Genomic DNA, 25020 nt, shown 5'->3' on the forward strand with positions numbered 1-25020 from the left:
CTACTTGTCCTGAAAGGGTGGTATGTCTTCAGGGAAGTGGCCTCAAGCATGTAAAATGAACACCCTGCCCCCATCAGCATGAGGCTGTTTGCATCCCTGCAGGTTCCAGCTGCGGGTCCCCTGCTGCAGCACAGAGAGGTGGAACTGGCTGTAGAGGGTGGGGTGGGGGGGGTGTTTCCCTGCTGGGTCTAGAGGTGAGGAAAGATCGCTCCAAGGACAGCAGGAACCTGCATCAGTTTACGGATAGGTTAAGGGGGTAGTGATGCATTACGCAGTACTAGCATACCAGCACTGCTGTGTGCCAGAGCTGTTACAGACCACCTACCCACCTGCACACTGTAGCACATTCCCCTTTTCCCCCTCTAGCAGATCTGCAGGCCCTCTGCAGGGCCTGGGGCCCAAAGCCTTGTCAGGCTTTCCAGAACATTTAAAAATAAGCTAAACTACTTTTAATGCAGCCTTTCTCATCACTGCCCACCCTGCCCTGCAGCACTTCCCGTTCATCAAAGGTCACCCAAGTGAGTGGTGCTACAACAGGTTATGGAATGTTACCAATTCTGTAGAGCTGGTTTTGGGGTTTTTTTTTTGCTTTTTGTTGTTGTTTTTTTAAAAAAAGGAGGTAGTTTATTCCTGCTGCTGAACAGCAGCAGCTATAACAGTGCTGTGTTGCACTTGCCGGGTGCATAGTTAGTCCATAACTTACACCTCAGTAGTGACTGCTCTAAATTCTGCTCCTGAACAGGCCTGTCTGTGCCCCACGGCTCCACCTCAGAACCAGAGAAGAAAAGCAGTGTGCAAGGAAACCTGACATGGAAGAGGATGGGAAGCAGCTGTTCCTACTCACTGAGAAAAGGCGGTAATTCTTTGTAACATGTAGAAAAAATTGGCACTACTTTAAATTCTAATTTGCCTCTAATTACTTAAGATTTTATTAGTAAGAATAGTACTTTCCTGGACAGCTGCTGGCTATGGAAAACACACCTTGTACGGAGTACACTAGATTTTGCACTAGCACAGAGTGGAACCATGGGCTTAGGCCATCAACAACAGCAAGAAAACCCAACCCACGCTATGTGACTGCTCAGACACCGATTTTGAAAAAACCTGCATCACCCTCTACAGCCCAAGGTTCCAATCTGGTTGTCCTGACCCCTTTCCATCCCTCCATGGAGTAGGTCATTACATCATCTCAAGTACAAGAGAGCATAGAATACACACTGTAGGGGGGTGAGGTCTCAGAGCAGCATAAGGAGCTGAGACGCTGGGTCATGCAACAGGACCAGTACTGTGCGAGGCTCCCCCCGTTCCCGTCTATCACCACGGCCAAGCAACAGGCACTGTACGGTTACTCACCTCGCTAGGTTTGCACTTGAACCAGCGTTTCGTTCAAGTGCTAGTCTCCTCTATGTACTCAAGAACAAGCTTCCAATTAGTTGAAGCAATTAGGCACTACGACTGGTTAGGCCAGGTGTGAAGCCGAACATAATTTTTACCTCTAGCTCTGGAGTCCAGTGTGGCATCGTCCTTCTCACCAGCCTCGTCCGTGGGGCCGTGAAAAGCTGTTCCTGCGTGAGGTGCTCGGGGCCTGGAGGGTGAAGGCTGAAACCCGGCTGCTGGCAGGGCCTCGGCAGGTGGGTGAGTTTCTCCCGACCAGTGCGTGTGTGTCAGGCTCTGGTGGCTTTGCAGTTTCTTTTTGGAGGAATGGCTGCACCAGCCTATTGGGGATGGGGTAATCGCTTGTTTATAGTAGTTAAACACCTTGCATGAAATCCTCTTTTTTGGGGGGTTTGTCATGTTTCACCTAGCAACCACTTCCACACAGCCTCTCATGCCACATTACCCTTCAGGATGCTCCGATTTAGACCAGGTGACATACTTTATAAATCAACACAGAAACCTGCCTGTCCCTTCGGCCAGGCTAGACCAGCCCCCCCGCCCACCACCACAGCACAGACCTCTAGCAAGCAAACGGTTAGAGTCATGGCTAGCAAAGATTCCAATGACCAGCACACTGTCTGAAAAAACAAAACACTTTAATTAGACAACTGCAAGCACCTCAAACAACTGGTTATTGTTACAGCATGGGGCTATCTTCTCACAATCTAGTTATTGCAAAGGCATGTGAATAAGTTTCATATGGACAAAGTCAAGAAAAAAGTGGCACCGTAGTTACATGAAGATCAGAAGTAAGCTTACATTCATCCCACTGACTTCTAAAAGAGGCCAAAACACACCTCCGTACTGTACATTCTAAAATCTGTATTGCCTATAAGCTTCAGCCTATGCAGCTTTTTTTTTCCTAGGAAACACGTAATTGTTGCGTGCAACTTACAACAGGTAATCGTATGTCTAGTTATGGGAAAGAATAAAGCTAGTGCAATTTGTTTTAGAAACATGTAAAGCTATGAATGGAATGAGCATGATCTTGCTTCTTGGATTATTTGACCCACTGCACTGTAAATATCTGCAGCTATATCCTTCCTTAACTGATGCCAAGCACACACTTTTATTATAAAAGATCAGTAATTCTACACAGAGAGTGGTTCTCATGCTCGACTTTTAATTTTTTTTTTTTTCTTAAGGTATAGTACAACTTACAGTGCTTATAAAAAGGCAACACCATATGGTACCATGTCTTCACTATCACATTGTAAGGGAAATTGCTATTTTTCTTCTCTTAAAAGCACTTAAAATAGGCAAAAGTTCTAAAAGGGAGTGCTAAATGATAATGCATACTTTATTAGAAAGAAGTCTAGCCTTCCTTTAAAGTGCCGTTTGGGGAATGAAATCCTGTAAACCAGAGCCACTTTGTTTAAAATCCAATGAACGGGAACTGCTACAGAATAGAAAGTTTACACAATTCCTTAAAGCAGTTTAAAGTCCACTACATGCAATTGGTTTGCTATAAAGCTCTCTAAAACTTAGTCGCTTTACTCTGAAGTTGAGTCCCCAGTCCCATATTTAAATGGCAATAAACATTTACAGGGTGCATTTACATACACTATAATACAAGAATGACGTCCCTTTGCCGGAAGATAAAATTGTACAATTCCTCGCCGTAACTCAGTTCTGACTTGATAGATTTCTTACGCTTGTAAATTATATAATATGCATCAGCTAAAATATTTTTTTTTTTCATAAATAGTTACAAAACTTGCCAAAACACATGGGGGGAAGTTTCCTTTGTTCAAAAATCTGACATCTGAATGCCACACAACACAAGAAACAATGCTTAAAGACACGTTAAGTGTTTTCTGAAGAAAGTGGGTGAGTAAACTACTAGCCGAAGACAAAAAGACTACCCTTCCCCAAGAACACAGTGCACAAAAAGCAAAATGTCAAACAGTACCTCAAGCAAAATAAAGGTCTGAGGATTGAAGCCAGCTCACGTGTGATCCTGCTAAAGAATTTGTGACAGTCACCATTTAGGTCCGATGCATTGGAAAGTGGTTGCTGGCTTTTTTTACAGCTGAGAGATTCTGCTAAGAATTCAGCCACGGATGCCTAAGGCATTCTCCAGCTGAAGCACGTTTCTCTGGGACCATTTCTAGCATGGGGATCAGGAAATCTGTAAACTGTGCAGCATCTTCATGAGGCCAACCATACTTCTCCACAAGCACATCAAAAAGACTCCAAGGTTTCAGCTTGGTAATGTGTCGGAGTTCTCCTGCAAACAGAAATATTACTAGCATTAGAAAAATACCTCGTTATCCCTGCTAGCGACTAATCCCTGTTTCGTTTTTCTCCCACTCTGCATTCACAGCACCTTGACCAGGCTGAGAATCATTGTTTAGGAAGGGCAGCACATTGCAAGCTTGCTTGAGGTCCTCAAAGGAGACGAGTATGTCCGATGTCAAAACCAAGAAATCATACCTACAGCAAACTGTATGTCACACCTGGACTCCACTGTATGCATAATTTCTGATTTTTCCTGCTGCCTTCATTCTGCCTCCTCCACACCAAGGCACTCATTCACACGCATGCTCATGCCATAGGCAAAGAACACCACAGGCCTTTCCTTCTTATCAGCCAACAAACCCAAATTTTACAAAAACTGCTCCAATCCTAGGAGGTCTCGGCAACACAGGTCAGCCCCTCACTGTGGCATTTGCTACAATGCAGCAGAGCAGTGATTCATTCCCGCCCAAGCCAAGCAGAGAGGTTTGGCACTCGGAGATTCTGCTCCATCTCCCAACACCTCCAAGAGGCTTGGTCTGAATCCTTCCTGAGAAGGCAGCACCTGCTGCTGCCGACATCTCCTTCAACCAACCACCAACACAAACGGTAGCAGCAGCTTCAAGATTTGAGTTCCATCAAAGAAGGGGCATACGGCCAACCTGGCAACGCATTTCAGACCAAAACAAATGAAGGAGGCGAGAGCCCTTCTGCCATTCAAACCAGCAATATTATCCAGATCTATCCACAGGTCATCTGGCATGACAGGGAAGAAAAGACTCTTCTGGCTGTTCCCTCCCTCCTCCGTTGCCATCTCCCTTCTTCCCAGGCAAGTATCTGAGCCAGACAGTCTCCATGTGACGCTACAAAAAGCGCTTGAGAGGCGCCTGTGGTGATTCTGCGATGTCCCCCGAGCTGCTGAGGAAGGTGATGGGTTCTCACTCAATACTGGAAGCTGAACATGACTCACCCATAGCTTCACAAGCACGCTACACCCACCCTCCAGTATGGCGGCATGCAGGCCATACTATTTTTAAGCAAAGTGGCTTGGCAACTTGATTGTTGTCCCTGGCTGTAATCTACTGCTGATAAAATGCCATCAGACATCAGCGTGCTGGGCTGAGTTTCTGTACACCCCTGTGGCTACAGAGTTCCAGGGCAGAAGAAACCCGTGTCTTCAGAGTGCCCCGAGAGTCTGGGCATCTGAACGCAAGAGATGAGAACTGCCACAGGCCCAGCAGGACACGCTCCTGCTGCCTGAGGCAGCAGAAGGTTCTAGGCAGGGTGCAACATTTGAAAAAGCAGCTAAATGCTACCAGAAAGACCCCAAAAGAGCAAATGTGCAAACGGTCCATCACTTGCAAAAGAAAGAGACGAGACCTGCTGGTAATAGGAAGTCAAGACGTACTGCCCACCGGTGGCCCACTGTCCTCCTTCCATCTCACAGGGTAGGAGGAGTACTAAGACAGAGACGAATGAAAGCAGAGGGTGTATCCTGCCGATTTATGTCTGCACATTTACAGTACAAGCGTGTCTCATCAGTACCCACAAATCAAACAAAAAAGGGCTCTGCTTTGGGCCCATACTGTCTGTATGAATGTCTGTATGAAAGGACAGCACATCTCGGAGAATTGTATTCATTTCCAGGCTTACTCTCAGCCCTTTAAAATCTTTGTGCAACTCTGAAATTTAACTGCTGAAAAATCTTACCCTTTTGAAGGTTTCCAAAAGTGTGTATTGGTGACTACTAACAAGAACAGGTAGCCAACTATCTAATAGGAACACATAAACTCAAATATTGCCGAAGAGCAATAGAAAATAGTGACTTGTTATTGACTGCAAGCAAAAAAAAAGGCTAAAAAAACCCAGCAGGCCATGTCCTTAGCTTCTCCAGTTTACAGCATTCATTGTAAGAACTACCATAATAATTTGACCAAACTAGACTAGCTTTGGGAGAGCCTGTGTTTCCATACAGCGCTGTCTTCACCTTTGTATTCAAATTAAATTGTTTTAGACACCTTTCCTCCCTCAAATTGTATAAAGTAACATTGCAAGATGAGTCTCCTGATGTCACTGTGGAAGGTGAGTTCATACTGTTTGAATACTCCTTATTTTGTAAAGTGGAAGCTCAACTTGAAATACCCAAGCAAAGACCAGCACACCCCATGCAGCACAGTTATTTTCTGTGGTGTTTTTCTGCTGAGGAACTTTTAGCACTAAGGGCTTAAGTTTTCCACAAGAAATTCTGTGAAGATTGTAAAAGCATTTAAGATGGGATACAGTAAAAATCATTGGGGGGGGGTGGGGGTGTCAAGAATTAAACTAGGGCTTCGGTTTTCAATAAAGATCATAACGCTGACCATGGTATCAAAGTAGGGTAAGTAAAAGACAACTGAGGTGGCCAAAAAACTCAAATAATTTATTTTAATGTGGTGGGTCCATCTCATTTCCATCCTAAAACACTGGAGAGCAGCACAGGAAATTGAGGTGTCCAGCAACATGCATTTTCATCTAGTTCATGAGGTTTGTACCATATAGTTGGAGGACAGGAAGGCAGTACCTGTAACTAAGGGAGAAATGAAAAGCACAGGCCCACCGGTTTGACAGCATCAGTACTCAGGGCGTTTATATGAATTGTCAAAGAAATGCTAAAAATGTAATAGTAAGCGAAAACTTCCTAACAGAAGCTCTTTATTTAGATTTTTGATAGTGAAGCACACAGGAAATATCCAGAGAGGACAACGGAGTTGTCAGAGCTGCAAAACCTCTGTGGCCAAAGCGGAGGCAGTAATGGACCCTCTGAAAAATGGAATGTTGAGTCAGAAGGAAGAAATTTCTGAAGGACCTGTGGCGGGGGGAAGATGCTATTTAAAGCTTTCTCTTCTGACCGTAATACAAAAAAACAGAGCTACGCTATGAAATTTGTCAGAGACAAATTTAAGATGTGTCACCAGGGAAGAGGAGGATGGATTATTGAACAGTAAGAAACAGATGACGTGAAGGACTGGGGAAGCAGCAGTGGGATATAATCTGCTACTACGTATTTTGAGGACATATTCCAGAGAACTAATACAAGAACTGCTGGTGAGGCCCCACGGTACAGTACATGGAAGCGAGGGAGGTGGAGGAGAGCGCTCTCCTTCCTTCCAGGATGGTAAATAAGCAGCAGTGCTTTTCCTCGTTACAACTGCGAACAGGCAAAGCCAGTACTTAGCCAGCATCTTGTACAGGTTTAGCTCACGAGTAAACAGGGCTAGCAAATACCAGAAGAAAAATAAAAGGGACCACGGTCTAGAAAAAAACAAAAGGGTTTTAAGTTTTAGTGCTAATACATATTAATCATTTTTACAGGCAAAATAGCTTTCATGAAGGCACTGGAGAAAAGGACTCAGTGGAGTTATTACTGGGCTCAATCAAGATGAGACTGTATAAAAAAGTATGTGAGCATGTGTGTTATAGTGACTAAGAAGTAACTTATAAATTCTTTTCCTTTTTTAAAATGCACCCTCCTATTTGAATGTTACAAACTGCTTCAGACAATTACTAAGAAGGAACACATACCTGTAAACTCGTTAGTTGACAACACCTTTCCTTTTGTGCCTGTGACTTCAGTGGAACAATTCAAATGTTTAAAGCTTCTCTCTGAGGTTGAACTTGCTTATGGACAGGAGCAACACCCAAATAGTGATTTCTTGATTTTCACCCAAGGCTGATGTTTTCAAAATAGAAGCCTACAGTCAGATTTCTAAGCCCTCCTTCACACCACAGCGTGAAATTTTCAGAAGAGCCTCAGGCCTGTACTACAAGGCCTCTGATCTCAGGTGCTCAGGCCACAAGCAGATGAGTAAAAAATGCAGCAGCTTGCTGGCCAACTATTTAGCCTATTCATTTCCTGCCAGCCCATCAAATGCAAATACCTCCTGGGGGTTCCAGAGAGGCTGACAATACTGGGGTGGCCAGGAAAAAGGTATCTGGTGTCCAATTCAGTGAAAAAAAAAATCTCAAGTAAATGAGCAGGAAACTCACCACCTCCATTTTTCCTCCACAAAGCAATCCAGTTTTCCTCACTTGCACACCAGAGTAATTGGTATGATCTGAAAACACAGCTTATGCTATTACTCCCTTGTCTTGCACTTGAGATTTTCTGTTTTGAGTAGAACAGGTGAGATCCAGTCTACTTAAGCTTCCACAGCAAGTGTGCACTTACATTTTGTGTGGTGGGTGAACCAAGTCTTTTAAAGTGCTTAAATCCCACCCAGAGCCACAGCAGATGGTGCCTCTAAGGAATGTCACTGAAGTTCAGGCCCTAGAGGACAACAGTGACACTTTGCAGTGGAAGATGCTCATGGAAGCACATGAAACTCTCACTTCATGGGAATTTTACAAAGTGCCCTCTTCTCTGTGCCACAAACACTGTGGTTATTGTAAAACTGTTAGGTTGTTTTAAGGTTCTATGACATCACTAGAAAATGCCATCCCATCTGGTGTAAAGTGAAAATTAGGAACATGAGATATGCTTTAAGGGGGGTCTGGCTGAGGGGTCTTTCTAATTCAGTACCTGCCTCTGACAGTGGCCACAGGAAGGGGTAGGGGAGGCGGGCAGAGGAGCCCTTCTGTGGGTCCTGCGCTCACTCCAGCAACTGCGATCCCTGTTGGGGGGTGCCGGAGGGTACCTCCTGCCCAGCCTTTTACTGCTTTGTACATTTATGACGTGTCAGCCCTCAGTTTGTTCATCTCGCTTAACATGAGACTGTTTTTGAGCCTGCTGATACAGCCTCTTTGCCCAGTGGCAGCAGGCTCCTGAAGCTCACTGCCTGCTGTGTAGGAAAGCACTTGTTTTAAAGCCACCCCCTCCAAGTTTCACTGGGTGTCCCCCAGCTCTCATATGGCGGGTGCTGGCAAACAACAGCTCTGTTTTCAGCTTATCCACTGACTTCCCAATTTTGTAAACTTTCATTATTCCTCCAGCACCCTTCTCCCCTCCACACCAAAAAGCCCCAGGCGTTTTAGACTCCCCCAAATGGCATCTGCTCTATCTCCTTGATCACCACTGTTGCCCTTCTTCGCACCGTGTTTGACGCCGTTACATCCTCCTGGAGGCAACGAAGGCATGCAGAGGTCTCTGCCATACCAGAAACATCCACGCACAGAACAGGCGGCTCTCACGCAAAGGGGGATGAATCACTGGATTGTCTCCTGCCTCATGACCCCAACCTCCTACAGCACAGCGCCGCCGCCTCAGCCCCCCCGGCACCCCACGTGCCCGATGCAGCTGGTCGGCTGGCCGGCGCTGGCCCTGCCGACAAGCTGCGCGCTCAGGCATGTGGAGTCACGGGCAAGGGGGAAGCCGCGGCGCTGTTCGGCAGGAAAGCGCGCTTGCCAGCTGCGGTCGATGGCCCCAGATGATCCCTCACCACGTAATGGGACGCTCCTGACATACCCTGTCCCTCGATACAACACAGTGCTGTCTCATACACTGAGGGGACAAAAGACACTTGAAGCATGACCGCATTCCCTCACGTGTCAAAAGCCTGTCTTAAAGAGCAGCCTGAGCAAAGACAAAGTACAAAAAGATAAAAGAACTGTAAGGCCCAGTGCGTTTGCTCAGATTAACTACTTTCTTACAGCAATTGACAAGGGTTTTATTTTTAGAGGGGTTGCACTTCTGAACAACGCCAAACACAGCTAAGTCATCGCCTGTGGCTGTGGCGCTCAGGCATTACGGTAATTCAGAGCGTTTGAAGTGAGACAGCACAGTGCACAGCAGAGCAGCTTTCTCCACCGCTCTGTCACAGAGCGATCTTTTCTGCATGCTCTCTCTTCAGTGAGGTTACGAGTGTGAGGACTGACTGCACGCAGCTGTGTATCTATTGCCCAGGTATTCCCTTCCCACTCCAGTTATTCCTTATCAGTAGCATTCGCTGGACCACTATATAGGATCAAAAGCAGCTGACAGATGATTTTCCATCACATTACAAGCTATGCGTCACTTGATTCCATACATATACATGAACACTGGACAACAGATTCACACAGACATTTGTTAACATCCACACTTTGTTGAGTACATCCCAAAATGAATTTTAAATGAAATATTGAAATGAATACTGCAAATTGTGGCTTTTCTCAGAAAGTCAAGTTTACACCAAAATTCTTCTTTAGTAAGAACTCTCCATTTAAATGGATGTATTTCTTCAGTACTCATAAATGAACATATTCTCCTTTTGGATAGCATTATGCTTTAAATTAGTGTTGCATAAATACCGTTACCTTTTTTGGTGAAAAACTCCTTGGAATATTTCCCCAACATAGCGTATTTTCGAGGGATTTTTCCCAGCAGTTCAATGATCAATGCTATGTGGTCTGCATTGGAGAACATTGCCAGCAAAACAGAAACATACAACAGTTTAATCAGTACATTGCATGCACACACTAACACTGGCCCGGTACAGACAGAAATAGATCGATCCTGGCAAAAAAGACACGTGCACACTGCTCAGTGGCTAATTTGGAAAGATACTTTCAGCAAAACTTCCTTCTCAAAACATTTGAGTATCAGCTGCTACAAACAAGTTTTGCTATGTAATTTAAAATGTATCAATAGTTATTTTTCAAAACATTTAGCTTAAAAAAAGAAAAAATTGCCACAGATTCCTGTGTATTTTGTTTTTCAAAAAGAAATTTTTGTTGTGTGATTTCAGTAAATGCTCCTCAGTATGACATGCTACAAAACCAGCAACAGCAATTCCACTTCTGTCTGCATCACGGCACCTTTCAAAAAGAAGAGGTACTACCTCTGCGATTGAAGAATTCCCGAGAATATTTTCCAGATAGAGCAAAGTGCCTTGGGATATTGCCTAGCAGCTCTATGATGTGTGCTATGTGGTCTATGAGGGAGAGAAAAAAAGGATACGGGAGTGGAAGGGGCAGGGAAAGGATGGGATAAAAAAGAAGAGGAAAGAAACTGGAATTAGTAAAAAATCAGAAATAGTTTCAAATCAACAATGTTTGCAGCAAATCCATGCAGAGGTTTCCAGGATCAGCAGAGCTCTGGCATCATTAGTAGCATTTAGGAACAATGAATGATGCCCACATTACCACTGCAAAGAGCATTTACAAGCAAACAAGCATGAAAATGGACAGGTATATAGATGGAAGCAGGAGTTAATTCTGATTTTTTAAAAAAATTAGTAATTGCCTAATTCAAATAAAAATACATAATGTAAACATTATTCCAGTGTCACTCTTATAAAGAAAAAATACTATAAAGTTCAAATCTGTCATTTCTTTTCTAAACTAAAATGTTGTTATTCTCAACCAGGTTTCCACACATATGCAATCTTACAAGAAGGGCAGTTTAATTCCTTCAGGCAGTTGTTAAGTAGATGAGTATCTGCAGAAGGGAGTTTTTGCCCACCCATTGCTAGTGATGGAACTTAAAACTAAAAAGAAAAAAATCATATTTATATTCTGAAAACAACGTGTATGAACAGTTCACTCAAATGCAAAACTTAACCCCACTGTACGCTCACTGGAAATTTAAAAGGAGTGCGAAAATATACAAAAACTCATATATCTCAAAAGATTCATACCTTCATCCCTGGAATAGTCTTCACCAGAGTGTGGTTCAAACAAATAATCTCCAGTCGCTAGCTCAAAAGCCTATAACATAACAGACATATTTATGGGTATTTCAGAAATAATGTTTTTAATCTTAAGATGTCAGCAAAACATCATAACTATCTCAGAACCAAGAGCAAATTACCATTCAAAGCTCAAGGCCTACAACTGGATCCGAGACTGAGGAGAGGCCACTTACCTGGGGACCATCATTCCTGCACTGCAACGACAGCGTAAACCCAGGCTCTGGGGAGAGCCCCACGTCCAGCCCCCAGCACACCCCGTCAGTACGAGAGGCCGGAGGTTTGGCAACAGGCAGCACGCCCAAAACCCAGGAACTTCTGCCTGCTCAACCAGGACGAACAAAGGAGATGGACAAGGGCTGTGGAACTGCGGTCCCTCCCCAGCAACCCCTAGGGCTCCCCCCGCTGACCAGGGAATATTTCGGTCATGCTGTGAAGGAAGCGATTCCGAACAGACTGGCTGCACGGGGGCGTGAAGGGAGCATCAGTGTAAGCCAACGTTAAACATGTTTTTACATACTAATGTGTTGCCTCTTGATCATGTTAAATATGTATAAGTTAATGAAGCTGAGAAAGAGGTATTTCTAAATACGTATTAAAGAGCTACGCTTGTATCTGAAGGCCAATTATGTCAGAGTGCATGTTGGGGACCAAAATAAAGAAGTCTGAATCAGAAATAAAATCCATTTATAACTATAATTAATCACTTGAAATTAGCAAACAGGTAGAGCTTCCTTGATGACTCTAAATCTAGAACAGTTTTTAAAAAGGTATTTTTGTTGAATCAGAAGTCAAGAAAGTAAATATTGCAATCATGGGGTAAAATACCAAGACTGACATTGACGAAGGAATCCAGAACAGCCACCATGATGACTGATCCTTTCAGGCCACCGCAAGGCCTCAATAGGATGCTATCCCTGTGTTAGGTCAGGACAAAGCTGAGTGTCTCTTTATGGGTGTAATGCATATTGAAAGCCGCAAAGCACTGAAATAACTAGGAGAGCCCATACGTGTGTACAAACATGGATTCATCTAGCCTAATTTGTTAAACTATTCTCTTTCTGCTCTGGATCACCAATTACCCCAGCAGCCACAGGAATCTCATTCTTTCCAGGTAGTTTAAGCATCAAACTATTTTCTATCTCCAAGACCATGGGAAACATCTGATCCAAGAAATCATTCCAAAAATCAGGCAGACTTCCTGGCATAGTTCTAGGATGGGATTTCACTCCATTAGAACACTTACTACAAAATATTTGTCTCCCGAAAATAGACACTTTTCTGTTCCAATTCGTAACCTGGAGTTGTTAAATCACCTGTAAATTTAGCCTATTTATGGGCACTTGGCTTTTTCAAGCTGTGAACTGCAGTGTCATCCAAGTGGGCTACAGCCAAAATAATTCATTGCAATCACACATAACAGCCAAGAAAGCAAGAATGCCCCTTGTTGACGTTTCTGTTGATCCTGTGAACGGGCCTTTAATTTCTAAAGTCACTAGCACTAATAAACAGTCATTCACTTTTTTCTTATTCTACTCTTAGCTCAAGATTGAGGGATTTCATTTTACAGCTTAAAAAAATCTGAAGGACTTCATAAATTACCAGGTATTTAAACTGAAGAAATTTTTAGACTAGCTAGAAGAGATCACTGGTAGAGATCTCTAAACACAACATGGAGAACATTGTTATTCTGTTGAGATGAGACTGAGAAGCCCCAAGTCTCCCCTCTATCTCATGGGAATATATTCACTGGAAGAGCTGGACCAGCTTTCCTAGGAGAACACACACTGATGGGGCTGATTTCTGAGGACATCAAGAAACTCAGTGCTATTTAACACAGATTTCTGGAGAACAATGGAAATGTAGTTGAATTTAGCCACAAAGATAGACTCCAAAAGAATATAGCTTCTGTCCCAAAAAATGAAGTATTAATAGCTCGATATGTCTGCGTGGGACTAAGAAGATTAAATTCGAAAAACTGTAAAACTGTTCATAGAGAAGCACAAGAAGTAAGCATACCACTGTGATACAGTGAATTTTAGATCAGTTTGTATAAAATAAGAGCTGCAAGCTCTCACAGATTTGGGTACTTACACCACCCTTTTGCTCAAGAGAAACCAAGCTTTTCAAGATTGTGCTGCTGCTTCTTTTTTCCTTTTTGTATAGCTTTGACTCCACGCCCAGCATGGGCTGGAGCCACAGCATCTTGGACATTTGATTTCCTGACTCTCCTTAAAGGACTCTGCACCAAGAACAAAGAAACTTCTGACTCAGATGCACACAGGGACAGCCCAGAGACAGCCTTGCCTTTTGGGTGCTGCGATAAATATCTCTAATAATACTTCTTAGCATTCATGCAGGACAATGTCTCACAGGTTCATCTGTAGCAACCTGGTAAGAGGTTCCTAGACATTTGTAGGATGGACTGGCTACATAGTGCAAGATAAATTAAATTAATTGGGCCTTATTTATAAAAGAATAAATCCTTGACCTAGGTTTTTACCACAAAGTAAAAGAATCAGCGTTAAAAATACAGTAATAAGCACATAAATAGCCATAAGAAGGACAATGACACCTCTGGATTGTATCAGAGTTCTTCTGCTCCTTCAACTGATGCCCAAAGTTATGGTGCACCAGAACGCACATGCAGTCCCGTTACTGAGTCAGTGCCACCAAAAGAGGAGGCCTCTGCTGCTAGTACTGAGAACTAGTTTTGGCAATGCACTGCTGCTTTGGACTTCCTGAGCACTTTTCGGTACTTACCGACACCGTGCACCCAACTGTAGGTACACAAAACCAGCCAGCATCCAATTCCTAAGTTGCTGACACTGTCATAAAATCAGGAGGTGGAGACCCTGACGGACAGCAAGTTGAACACAGGTCAGCAGTGCACTCTCGCGGTAATGCAGGCTAACCACGTACTGGGCTGTACATAACAAGCACGTTACCAGCCCTCGGTGGAACGTGCCTTCCCCTCTCCTCAGCAACCACATCTGCATCTGCAGACCTGTGACCAGTTTGGGGCCACCTGTATAAGACACCCACCCTGCCAAACTGGAGAAAGACCAGGAAAGACCTCTAAGATATCAGGGGGCTGAGCAGAGGATGCAGGAGGAGAGGCTGGTGAGGCTGTGTTTGTTCAGGTTGGAGAAGGGGAAGAGAAGGGGGAGATTTAATTGCTGTGTTCCACTGCCTGAAAGGCAGTAACAGAGAACATAGAGATAAACTCTTCTCCATAAAAGGACAACAGAGAACAGACAAGAGCAGCAAGATGGGAAATTCCAGATACAAGGAAAAAAAATCTTCAGCAAGATTGGCTGAGCACTGGGACAGGCTGCTCAGAAAGGCTGTGGAAATGCCATCCTGATAGATATGTACACCTCAGTTGGATGAGGCTCTGAGTAACTTCATCTAACCTTGACATTAACCCTGGTTCAAGCAGAAGGAGGACTACTAGAGATCTCTTTCAACCTAAACTTGGCTATTATTTCTATGATGCTACAAATACAGATTAATCATACTTACTTTCCCTTTTAAAGTATTCATTTATAAATACTAGTTTCTTGACAAAAACTCCCGACCTTGAAATACCATGCTCTTTTTTACTTAATGTTGACATTTACCTCAACAGAAATCAGAATTTTGATTATTATATGGAGATAACAAATGAGATGCAGCACGCTCAACATATGGCACAAAAGCCCAAGGCAATCATCCCTCCTTACTGACTGTACTGGCAATTGCTACTTATCGCTTTCCTAAGGTTATCACAGAAAAACACTCCAGACTGCTTTTCTCCATCTGCAGATTGAGAACCTTTCATATAAATGGTCACACTGCTGTTTTTGTAGTCTTTGGAGAAGCTATGATTCCTTTTCTGCCATGCAACTCTATATGAATCTACCACACAATTGTATACAAACCTACCACAATACTGAACTGTTGGAATCACTATCGTGTATTATGGATCCATGTCTAATCACACAATTGGAAACAGCTCCATTTTCACTGTGTGACAGCTGTGTACTCAATCTGGTGACTGAAAATGGATGCATGCCTAGGGAAAGCTGTCTGGGAGAGGACTGGAAGAACAATTCAGTTGGACTGCATCAGCCTCCCTGAATTCCTCTTATGAAGCCCCAGCTGAAAAAGGACAACAAGCTATAGGCCAGAATTATTATTCTGACAGACGAGATCCGGCTCTTGGCCAGAATTTCTCCGCCCCAGCTGAAATTAAGAGCTGTGAATGAGAAGATTGTAACTGCTTTAAAAATAGGCTTAGTTTTAAGAACACTGTTCCACAGGTAAGTGGGAGCATGGAAAGAAGAGCAAAAACCTTTTTGAGATACACACACCAGCTGACAGTTTGTTCTCCCATGGACATCTCCCTCTGAAGAGCCAGGCAATGGAAAGACTGTAAAAGGCTTTTTGCATGGTTAGTGCTTGGTAAGAAAGGCCAGATATACAAAACACAGACATGCATAGGATGCTTGAAAAGGAAACATGTTTCTACTATTTGCTGTACTCCGATCTCAGAATCATGCACATGCTGAGCGGTTGCTTTGGAAAGTCATTTTCTTTGGAAAATAATTTTCTTTTGAATGTTTCAGGTTGTCCACCCACCACCTTCAAAAAGGGTGTACCGTGATTAATAACAGCATTTTGTACTGTATCTGCCTACTGAAAAATATGTGCATAGTGACTTGAAGTTTCTCTTCTCAATCAGGTTTTTGATTTTCCATTTTTCCTCAAAATACTGCTTCTGTGCAGACTAAGGCTTGTCACCACACCTTTGGTGTTTGCCACTCGCACATACTAGCATAGTGATACTCATTATCCCATGGAGACATGATCATTTCTTCCCTGCTTACAACACAGGAAGAGTAGTTAAGGACAGTTACCTCTCCACCCCATGTTAGAGAACATCATACAAGGAAGTAAACTGGGGGCTGAACTACAAGCACCTACATGTAAGCTTAATTTTAACATCATAAGTTACTATATTCTGCTCATTCTTCATTCTGTCCCTCAGAGTTCTCTCACATGAACAGAAATACTCATGATAAAAAGCACCCCTGTAAGCTTGCTTGCCTTGTAGTAGCATCTCCCTCATTTTGAAAGCTGTTTGCCTGCCCGCTTTCCTTCTCACCCTGGTAGTATTTTCTTTCATCATTTGTATTCTCTTTGGGTAGATAAACCACCAACTGCAATTTTCTCCTTCTCTGACTTCCTGCCGATCTACAGCTATGATCTATTTGCTAGTTCTTATTATAAAAAGAAGATATTTCAGGAATCACAACTCGCCACAAAAATCACCTTGGATAAGTGTCAGAACCATAGTCTTGCTAATGTCCTAGCTTGTGACATAGCCATCTCCTCCCTGCAGCTCAAACAAGACTGTACATAATGAACAACACAAGTCAGATGATGAGACTCATCATTTCAGGTGCTTTTCCTGCCTCCAATCCAAAGAGCATAAACAAGGAAAAGCAGTGGAATCATGATGCTTGCAGTCATTTCCAGGAGCAATACAAAGGGATGCCCTCTGCCAGTACTAACGCCCTTATCTGGCCAGGATTTCTTGGCAGCAGCATTGGAGTACTGTGTTCCATGGTTTTTGAGATTTAGGAAATGCTAAACCATGCAGTGCCTGTTCAGTTTCTGCTCCACAGAAAGCAACCCTCTCAATACTGCAAATGTTGAAATTCAGCCTGATAAAATTGATTGATCAAGGGTGGTTTCAATCCTGTCAGAAGCACTGCTGGCTCCAAATCTGTTTCTTTTTTGGGGATGAAAAGGAGAGATGCACCTCCCTGTTGGTAGAATTAAAATAGGGTTAGTACGGCAAGGGAACATAGGATTTTCTAGAATTTAATAAATGTGGAGAGAGATTCCCAGTGTCTAGCTTTCCATGAGAGCAGCTGAGTATCCCACTTAAATAGGTCACACTGTGAAAAGAAAAATAAAGGGTGCTGTGCAATTTCCTTAGCAAAACTTATAAATGTCCAGCAAATGATAGCAACAACCACTCAGACCTAGGTCACCAAAGTCTGGGGAAAAAAAAATTTAAGTTACACTTTGTTGCATTCTTTGCTGAGCACAGAACAAGCAAACAACTTTGTCATAGTCTGGAAAAGCCCACTGACATCTAACTTCTTTCATTAGCTTCACAGCATATCGTGCGTGCACCGATTATAAGCCTCCAAAGATATGCATCACCTTCTCCCTCCCCCCCCCCCCGGCCTTTTTTTTTTCTTTTTTTCTTTTTCTTAAAGACTCTGAGACTCGCATCACCTGAGCAGAGGACTGGTACTGGCCTGAGGATACTCATTCTCATCATCTAAAATTAGAAGATTCAACTCACAGGCTGCTGGCTTACAATGCTACTTATTCACTGACATAACATCAAAAGAAACAGAACTGTAAGGTTATTAGCACTGAGTTATTTCTCCTTCTTTTGCTATTTGGGTAGAGTCCTTACATGCCTCTGTTTATGTACACCTGCAGCACAAGTAACCCTGACCAGAATTTCTGGCTACTCCCATAGTAAAGACAATACAATAAAACAGGGCTATTATTTACTGAAAGCTGCATCAAAACCATGGAGTTGATGGCTAGATGAAGCCAACCCATACTAGCAGAGCCCAGGTGAGGAGAGCACTCCATGTAGACACAACATGTCATGTCCTAAAAGCCAGATTCGTAAAGGGTATTCTGAAAGTTGCTGTGCACACATGAACACAGATGCTTTGCACGCTCAGGGCACAGTTATCAGAGACTTTTGTTTAAAAACGTCACCATCATCATCTCCATCCTCATTACTAAAGACTAAGTAAAACTGATGAGCAAATGGTATGATGAAAAAAGACAGTCTGCAAAAATACAGTCTGCTGCTGTTATGATAAAACACAACCTCTGTGCCTGACAACACTTTATGCCATAAATACAAGCCAATAAAAGAACTAGCAGCTCTGCTACTCTCACAGGCAATGCTGTTCCCAGTGAGCAAGATTATTTCATTAGCAAGCAAAAGACAGTGAAAAACCTTAGGCTCAAATGGAGATCCATAAAGCACAAGACCAAGATCCCAGGTGAATCCTGGTCCCAAATATTCCAAGTGGTCCTTCATAAAATCTGAGAGATGTGAAAAGATTGATGCATTTTATGTACACTCAAACCTCGGACATGGAAACCCTATGGACCCTAAATTAATTCAAAGAAAGGCCTGTTTTTATTGTCATTTTTTTAGTGGAGACATGATCTAGAATATCTGACACAGTAGTGCATACATAACACATGAAGAATCTCTTCTACTTTGCAAGCTAAGCAGTCTTCACATGTGCTGTTTACTACCAAGCAGAGTGTTCTGGACTACTTGTGAGCAAGCCGTTTTAGGAGAGTTTGGCAGCCATGTTGTGTATGCCCATTGAGATGAAGAACGTGACCATGACTTTGCAGCAGCAGGTCTTCTGTCAGCAAGAGCTACACAGAGGAGTGAAGAGCACATCTGCGTCAGTCTCTGTGAGAATACTGGTCAGAAATCTCTGATTTGAAGGTCATGGGTACACACAGATCTACAAGATGTATTTGCACACAATTCCATCCAAATGAGGTCAAAATATTTTTTACCCTCTTTCAGTGCCAGTTCAGAGAACTAGCTCAGTGACACAGTTGTGAGCAAGGGTTTTAAAAGTGTAACATCTCATCTTTGCTTTGATACTACCTTACCATACTTTGCATTCACATTAATTCACATCATTCATATTAGGCACACACTTTTGCAATATGTGCTTTATCATTCAGTAGAGAAAGTGAGACAAGAAAGCTCACCCAAAGTCAAAATCATGATCAGATAATCAGAATGAAGGACAGGATCTGTAATTATGTGACACGGCTCCCACTGCAAATCAGTGGCATCTTACCCATTTACAAATGTAGTATTTCTGACAGGTGAATACGATCAGAGCAATTACTTACCTAACCTGAACACAACCTCAAATTTAGGTCACTTAACATATAGCTACCCCTTAATTGACAAACTTCTTTTTCTTCAGTTTCAAAAAAGGAGGAAATGAGAAATACTGTATGCAGTCAATACAGAGTCAGCTGGTAGGATACCACTTCACATGTGCTTGGTACTGTCACACTGGGCCAAGTATGGAAGGGTGGAAACTTGCCAAGAAAAAAAGTCATGGCAATACTGCTGGACCATTCATTTTGCATAGTACTACTTCCAAAAATGTACTTAATGACTTTGGACTTGTACAAGCAAAGCAACATGACAAAGAAGTCGCCTTGCTCTCCTTTGAGAGCCTTGGACAACATGGTTAATGGGGTATCTGAGCTGTATTTTGGCTGAAAGTAAATAACGCCTCCGCCTCCTGCTCCAGCAGACAACCCTTTTGAAAATGCACACACCAGGAAACATTACAGAATAAAGTGAATTAAATGAGAAACAAGAGCAAGGTAACCTAGAAGGCCATTTTCTGAACCACACCTAGGTACAACAAGGAATCCAAACCTGAGAAAGCAAGTGGGACTACAATGGCCTTAAAACACTTTGGTACTTTACAGTTCATGGCTGCTTTAGGGATTGGAGAGAATCAAATAATAATTTCCAAAGACAGCCTAAGTAAGTTAATTGGGAGTTTGCAGTTCCACATCAGCAACATTGCCCTGGCAGTTAATCTTTGTTACAGGTCCTCCGCAGAAAGAGCTGTTAAGGTCTTCAAGTCAATCCCTACCTCAGAGCTGTTTTCCATCCAATAGAGGATCAGCACTCACAGTGCTCTGACCCATTTTTCTCAACCACACTGGAATGAAAGCAGATCCTGAGGGGTTTTGAAACTATGAATTTTTGGGGTGAGCTTCAGAGACTGATCTCTATTTTTTACACGACTACACAATAACGACACTGACATACAATTGTTGAATTCAGTTGTTGGAGGAGTATAAAATCTCTACAGCATTTTTTAAGGGCAAAACCCCAAAGTCTGTGGCAGAAGACAGAATTCCAGTGTTTCTGCCTCAAATGCTTTAATACCTTTAAAGCTTACATAACAAAAAAGCAGAAGTATAATTTTCTCATTAAAATACTGAAATTTCATAACTAATTGTGAATCTGAATTAAGATAGCCCTAGTGGCAGAGCTGCTTCAGGCCTTTTTTTTTCCTCTTGAGTTTGAGAAAGGACTCACATGAAGAAAGCAGTAACACTTATATAACATGGAAAAGAATTAAAATGTAAGGGGCTGGAAAACCCCAATTATTCTAAGAATATTATATACCCTAGCTGTTGATATTGATATTAAGTACCCCACTTTCTTTAAACCCAATCATAGACAGACTTCAGCATTTTTTATGTGGCTTTAGCTACGCGACTGTATCTAAAATTAGTAGGGTGTAGGTACACCCTTAAAGGAAGGTGAATATAGGGTATTCAATACCATAAAAAGGTATCAAGCTCAACTGAGGTTTACAAAATATCAGGTGAAAGGAACGAGAAGTCTCTATAGTAATTTTGTAGTTAGTTAAGAGAAGAATCATTCAATGAATTGGGGATCAAAACTGTGGAGTATTTTCTACACTTTGTTTTCCATGTAATAGAAAAATTCTACATTTTGCCCCCAAATGAAAAAGTAAATTTGGAAATAGACGTTCTTTTCTGTGTACTAAAGCAAAAGCTAGTATTAAACTCTAGAGAAAACATACTTGCAATTTTACTTATGGGTTAGTTACTTCCAACACATGGCTTGCTGAGCTTATAATATCTGTAGGATTTTATGTTCCTTTCAATCCTCCTCCTCTCCCTCTGAGCTCTGCAATTCTTCTCATCACCCACGCCTCCAAACTGTGTCTAGTATTTGAGTCTTCTCCTCCTCCTCACACACTTATTCTTTTCAGACATTTATTTGTAAAATATGAAGATTTGAATAGGTTTTCACTTTTAAAATAGACAGATATTTCTAAATGTATTTCCAAAACTATCTTTAATGAGATCATTGTAGCTTATTTGTCCTCAAAGAGTTATTACAGAATAAGTGTTTCAGAAAGTTGAATGACTAAGTTTTTACTTCTCCTATTCTTTGAAGATCTTTAAAAATCTATAATTTCAATTTTACTGTGTTAAAACTAATTCAACAGAATGTTACCACGTATTTTACTAATAAACTAACTCCTCCTCTTCAAAGTTTAGAACCTAAAGCTGTGATTTGCAAGCTGAATCTGATGTTTTCACTGCACTTGGCAAGAATTTGAAGTATTTGACTTTTTTGCTACTTTATGCAAGAAAAAGGAATGGAAACATAGCAAACAGTTGCATAGATTCTAAGATGGGAAGGAAACATGCAGTTGTACTATTTCAGTTAGGCTTTGTAATTTAAAATATACATATATTTCCCTCCAAACTTGCAAGTTTAAAATGCATCAAATGAAAATTAGAAATGTTCTCCAATATACTTCCTTTTGATTAAGAATGCTTGAGAAATTGAAATAAAGGGAAAAAATCATCAGTAGTTATCTGATATGACATAATTTATGATAATGTATTTGTGTCAAAATGTCAGAACCATCCTCATCAGGTTTCCTCACTAAATAAACAATTGGTTTTAGGAGGTTTATTCTTGTAAAATACACGTTGTATTGTTCTTACCATACATGCTGTACTCCAGATATCAGCAGGTGTACTGTAACCTGCTCCTATTAAAACCTCTATGGATCTATATTGTCTTGTCTGGATGTCTTCTGTGAAGTGTTTATGCTAAAATAGAAAGAACCACATTAATGGAAAAAACAAACAACAAAAAGGCCTGCTTTAAATAGTGAAGGCTATACAGCTAAAATGATGTTGCTCTACTTACCACCCAGCAGGCATTCCCCAGGTCAGCAATTTTAACTCTAATTTTATCTGCATTTCTTGGATCCAGTGGATTCACCAGTAAGTCAGCAGCACGAGTTTTTGCTAACACAAGCAAAATACAGAATAGTTAGTACTTTGAGCATACTGTTCATTATCTCTAAGCAGTTCTGACTTGACACTTTGTCTAGCTTTGTAATACATCGAAGACATCAAAATCATTTGCTGAATGTTACAAAAAATTAAAGCAACATAAATAGGATTTCTTACCTTGATTTCTAAGTATCCTTACACATTTCAAGTGCAAATTTTTTGTGTTCTTTAACTGCCAAATAACTATTATTAGAATATCCAGAGGAGCTTCTAAGCAAAAACAGTGCATATGTTTCCAAGAACAGATTCAGAAAGAAAATGTTAAAACTCAAACTCCAAGAACTCCACATGAAAGACATGTTCTTGGAACAGTTTCGATGAGAAAATAAATTCTGCACTCCCATTCTTGGCTAAGGTAAATAAGATTTGGCTGGATTTTTTTCTCTTCTTTTCTTGTCTTTTTTTTTTTTTTTTACCTGTCTGAAGGGGAAAAAGACTCACCAAAACCTGGCTAATTTGAGAGCCTAGGGGACTGTCACCCACTTCACAGATAATTCAGTGTTGAATCAAAGTTCACTGAAGGTCCTATTTGCATTGAGTATGATCTGGACTAAAAAGGCAGAACTTTAATCTAATTAATCCTGCAATCTTTAGAGGCTCTTGGGACACTGATAACCCTAACATATGACAGTGGAGGACCGCTGCTTTTCTTTGTTTGGACATACCACCTGCTAGCTCCTAAACTGCATTGGAAAGCAAGCAGATTGACTTGAACGTGGAAGACAGAACCCAGTATCACAAATCACATAACAGCAGAGGATTGATCTCAGTTTCCTTGTCCCAAAGCTAAGAAGACTAAATTGGAAACTGATGGTAAGAAAGAGGTACTAGATCCAAAAGGCACCCGGGACTCCAATGGGGATATAATGATCTGTTAAACTGGTGTAAGAATTGGAAGAGGAAAATACACCAGACATGGGACAAGAAGAAAAAATACAGGATGTCTAATGGTGAGTTAGGAGTGACTGAAATCAGATGAAGATCCTTCAACCGCTGGGACAGCAAGCCTGAAGAGACCATCAAGGCACTGAAATACTGGCTAACCAGAAAAGAAAGTAGCAAGATCCACCAGGGGAGAGAAGGAAAGAAAAGACAGGACTGAACAGCAGAAGACAGGAAGGGCAGTGACCTCAACAAAACAGTCCTCTAAAAAAGCTGGAATGGAGTCCAAGACTCAAGTTTTAAAAAACCACCAATATAACAGGCAAGTGCCTAAACTTCTGTGTTTTTCTCAGGAACTCATGAAGTTTATGTCTCGTATTTTCCGAGAGATGAATATGAGACCTTGGATTTTGAATTTGAGAAACACAGATCATTCACAACTGAAAGTGAAGTCAAAAGGAGCTTACTTTTTAGTAAGTACTCTCAAATAAGTATCCAAAGGAGCTCAACCTCAGCATAAAATTAGTAAGCATTTCTGATTTTCACTTTTGTGTGTCCTAGTTCCATAAAACTGAGAAATATCACCTCCTCTTCTCACAGTCTCAGCACGATAGTATACTTAGTAAACATTCAAACACTAGAATGAGGAGGAGAGTCATGAGGAAATTAATAGATCTATCTTAAGGGCATTTGGTCATGCAGTTAAAACTTTTTAAGACAAAAACTTAATAGCTGCTCATCCACTGAACACAAACTGGTCTGTGCACTGAATGAGGCAAGTATCCTGAAAAAATAAGATGAGACCATGTTACTTAATGATGTATAGCAATGCCTAGACAGAAGGGAACAAATAAAGCCTACTTCTACAGAAAAGGGCACTAAGTTATATGGAGAAAGTAGCACCATTTAAAAATATTGACTAACCTGCATCTGTTGTATCTTTCTTCTTTCTAAATACCTTAATCTGTTTTATTACTGCTTAACCCAATATTATTATTGATGCCATTAATATTAATGATGTTCAGCTTTTCCTCTTTCTGCAGAAGTGAGCTGTGACTGAATTTACTATCTGCCTTTACTCTCTGGAGGCACGAGTATTTTACGCATCACCCCAGGAAACCAGGAGTAGAGGCTTCCTGCCTATATACTGCCAGCAACACAAAGGAAGAGGCTACCAGGCATCTAGGAACCTCCCACACATTGTTTCAGGGACTACAGAGTGTAAGGAGATGGACTGGAAGACTTACTTGCCTGGATCTTGACATCTTCCAGAAATACAGCTCTACTCTGCTGTATTTTATTTCACATTTCTTGCCTACCTGCAGATTACCTTACCTGTCAGACTCTGTAACTGTGTGAATTGCTCTTCTAAAGTCTTAAACCAAGAAATACACTCGACCATATTTTCGAAACATCTCTATTTAAATTTAGTAACTTCATCTGCGACAATGTTGATGTAGGCTTGGTGATCTTCTCCCTAAGCTACCTCATTTTCTTCTATCCGCTTACAGATTTAGTCTCTCAGTATTTTCTTTATTAAAGCTGAAACTCATATATTTATCATTTAGCCACTGGCACTATAAATAAAACCTATGTGTACTACCCTGGAGCTATTTAATTCAATGGCAAAAATCCAGCTCTTTGCAATGACACCAAGATTTCACTTTCCGTATCTTCAAAAATCACGATTTACAGGCTAAAGTTTTGGATCCGAGCAGTTCTAGTGGCCAGAATTTAAATGTCCAAAACTATGCTGAATACAGAAAAAACATAATGAGTTGAGGGTTGGCAACATGCCTTACAAAGACTTCAT

General features: G+C 41.7%; 1 protein-coding gene across 6 annotated transcripts in view; it reads right to left on the reverse strand.

Moving 5' to 3' along the window:
* Positions 1–2016: 2016 nt before the first annotated feature.
* Positions 2017–25020, reverse strand: part of SRPK2 (SRSF protein kinase 2) — a 149238-nt gene continuing 126234 nt past the window's right edge. For 3 of the 6 annotated variants that reach the window (XM_075024815.1, XM_075024816.1, XM_075024818.1), the window contains 6 exons: positions 22177–22277; positions 21969–22076; positions 11268–11337; positions 10470–10562; positions 9946–10038; positions 2017–3667 (listed from right to left, as the gene is read on the reverse strand). In XM_075024815.1, the coding sequence (XP_074880916.1) occupies positions 3483–3667; positions 9946–10038; positions 10470–10562; positions 11268–11337; positions 21969–22076; positions 22177–22277 (650 nt within the window). In that variant the 3' untranslated portion in view covers positions 2017–3482. Of the gene's footprint in view, positions 3668–9945; positions 10039–10469; positions 10563–11020; positions 11118–11267; positions 11338–21968; positions 22077–22176; positions 22278–25020 lie in introns of those variants that run through there. The other 3 variants (XM_075024820.1, XM_075024819.1, XM_075024821.1) reach the window with 3 other exon arrangements.

This window comes from Buteo buteo, chromosome 4, assembly GCF_964188355.1.
Source record: "Buteo buteo chromosome 4, bButBut1.hap1.1, whole genome shotgun sequence".
Lineage (NCBI taxonomy): Eukaryota > Metazoa > Chordata > Aves > Accipitriformes > Accipitridae > Buteo > Buteo buteo.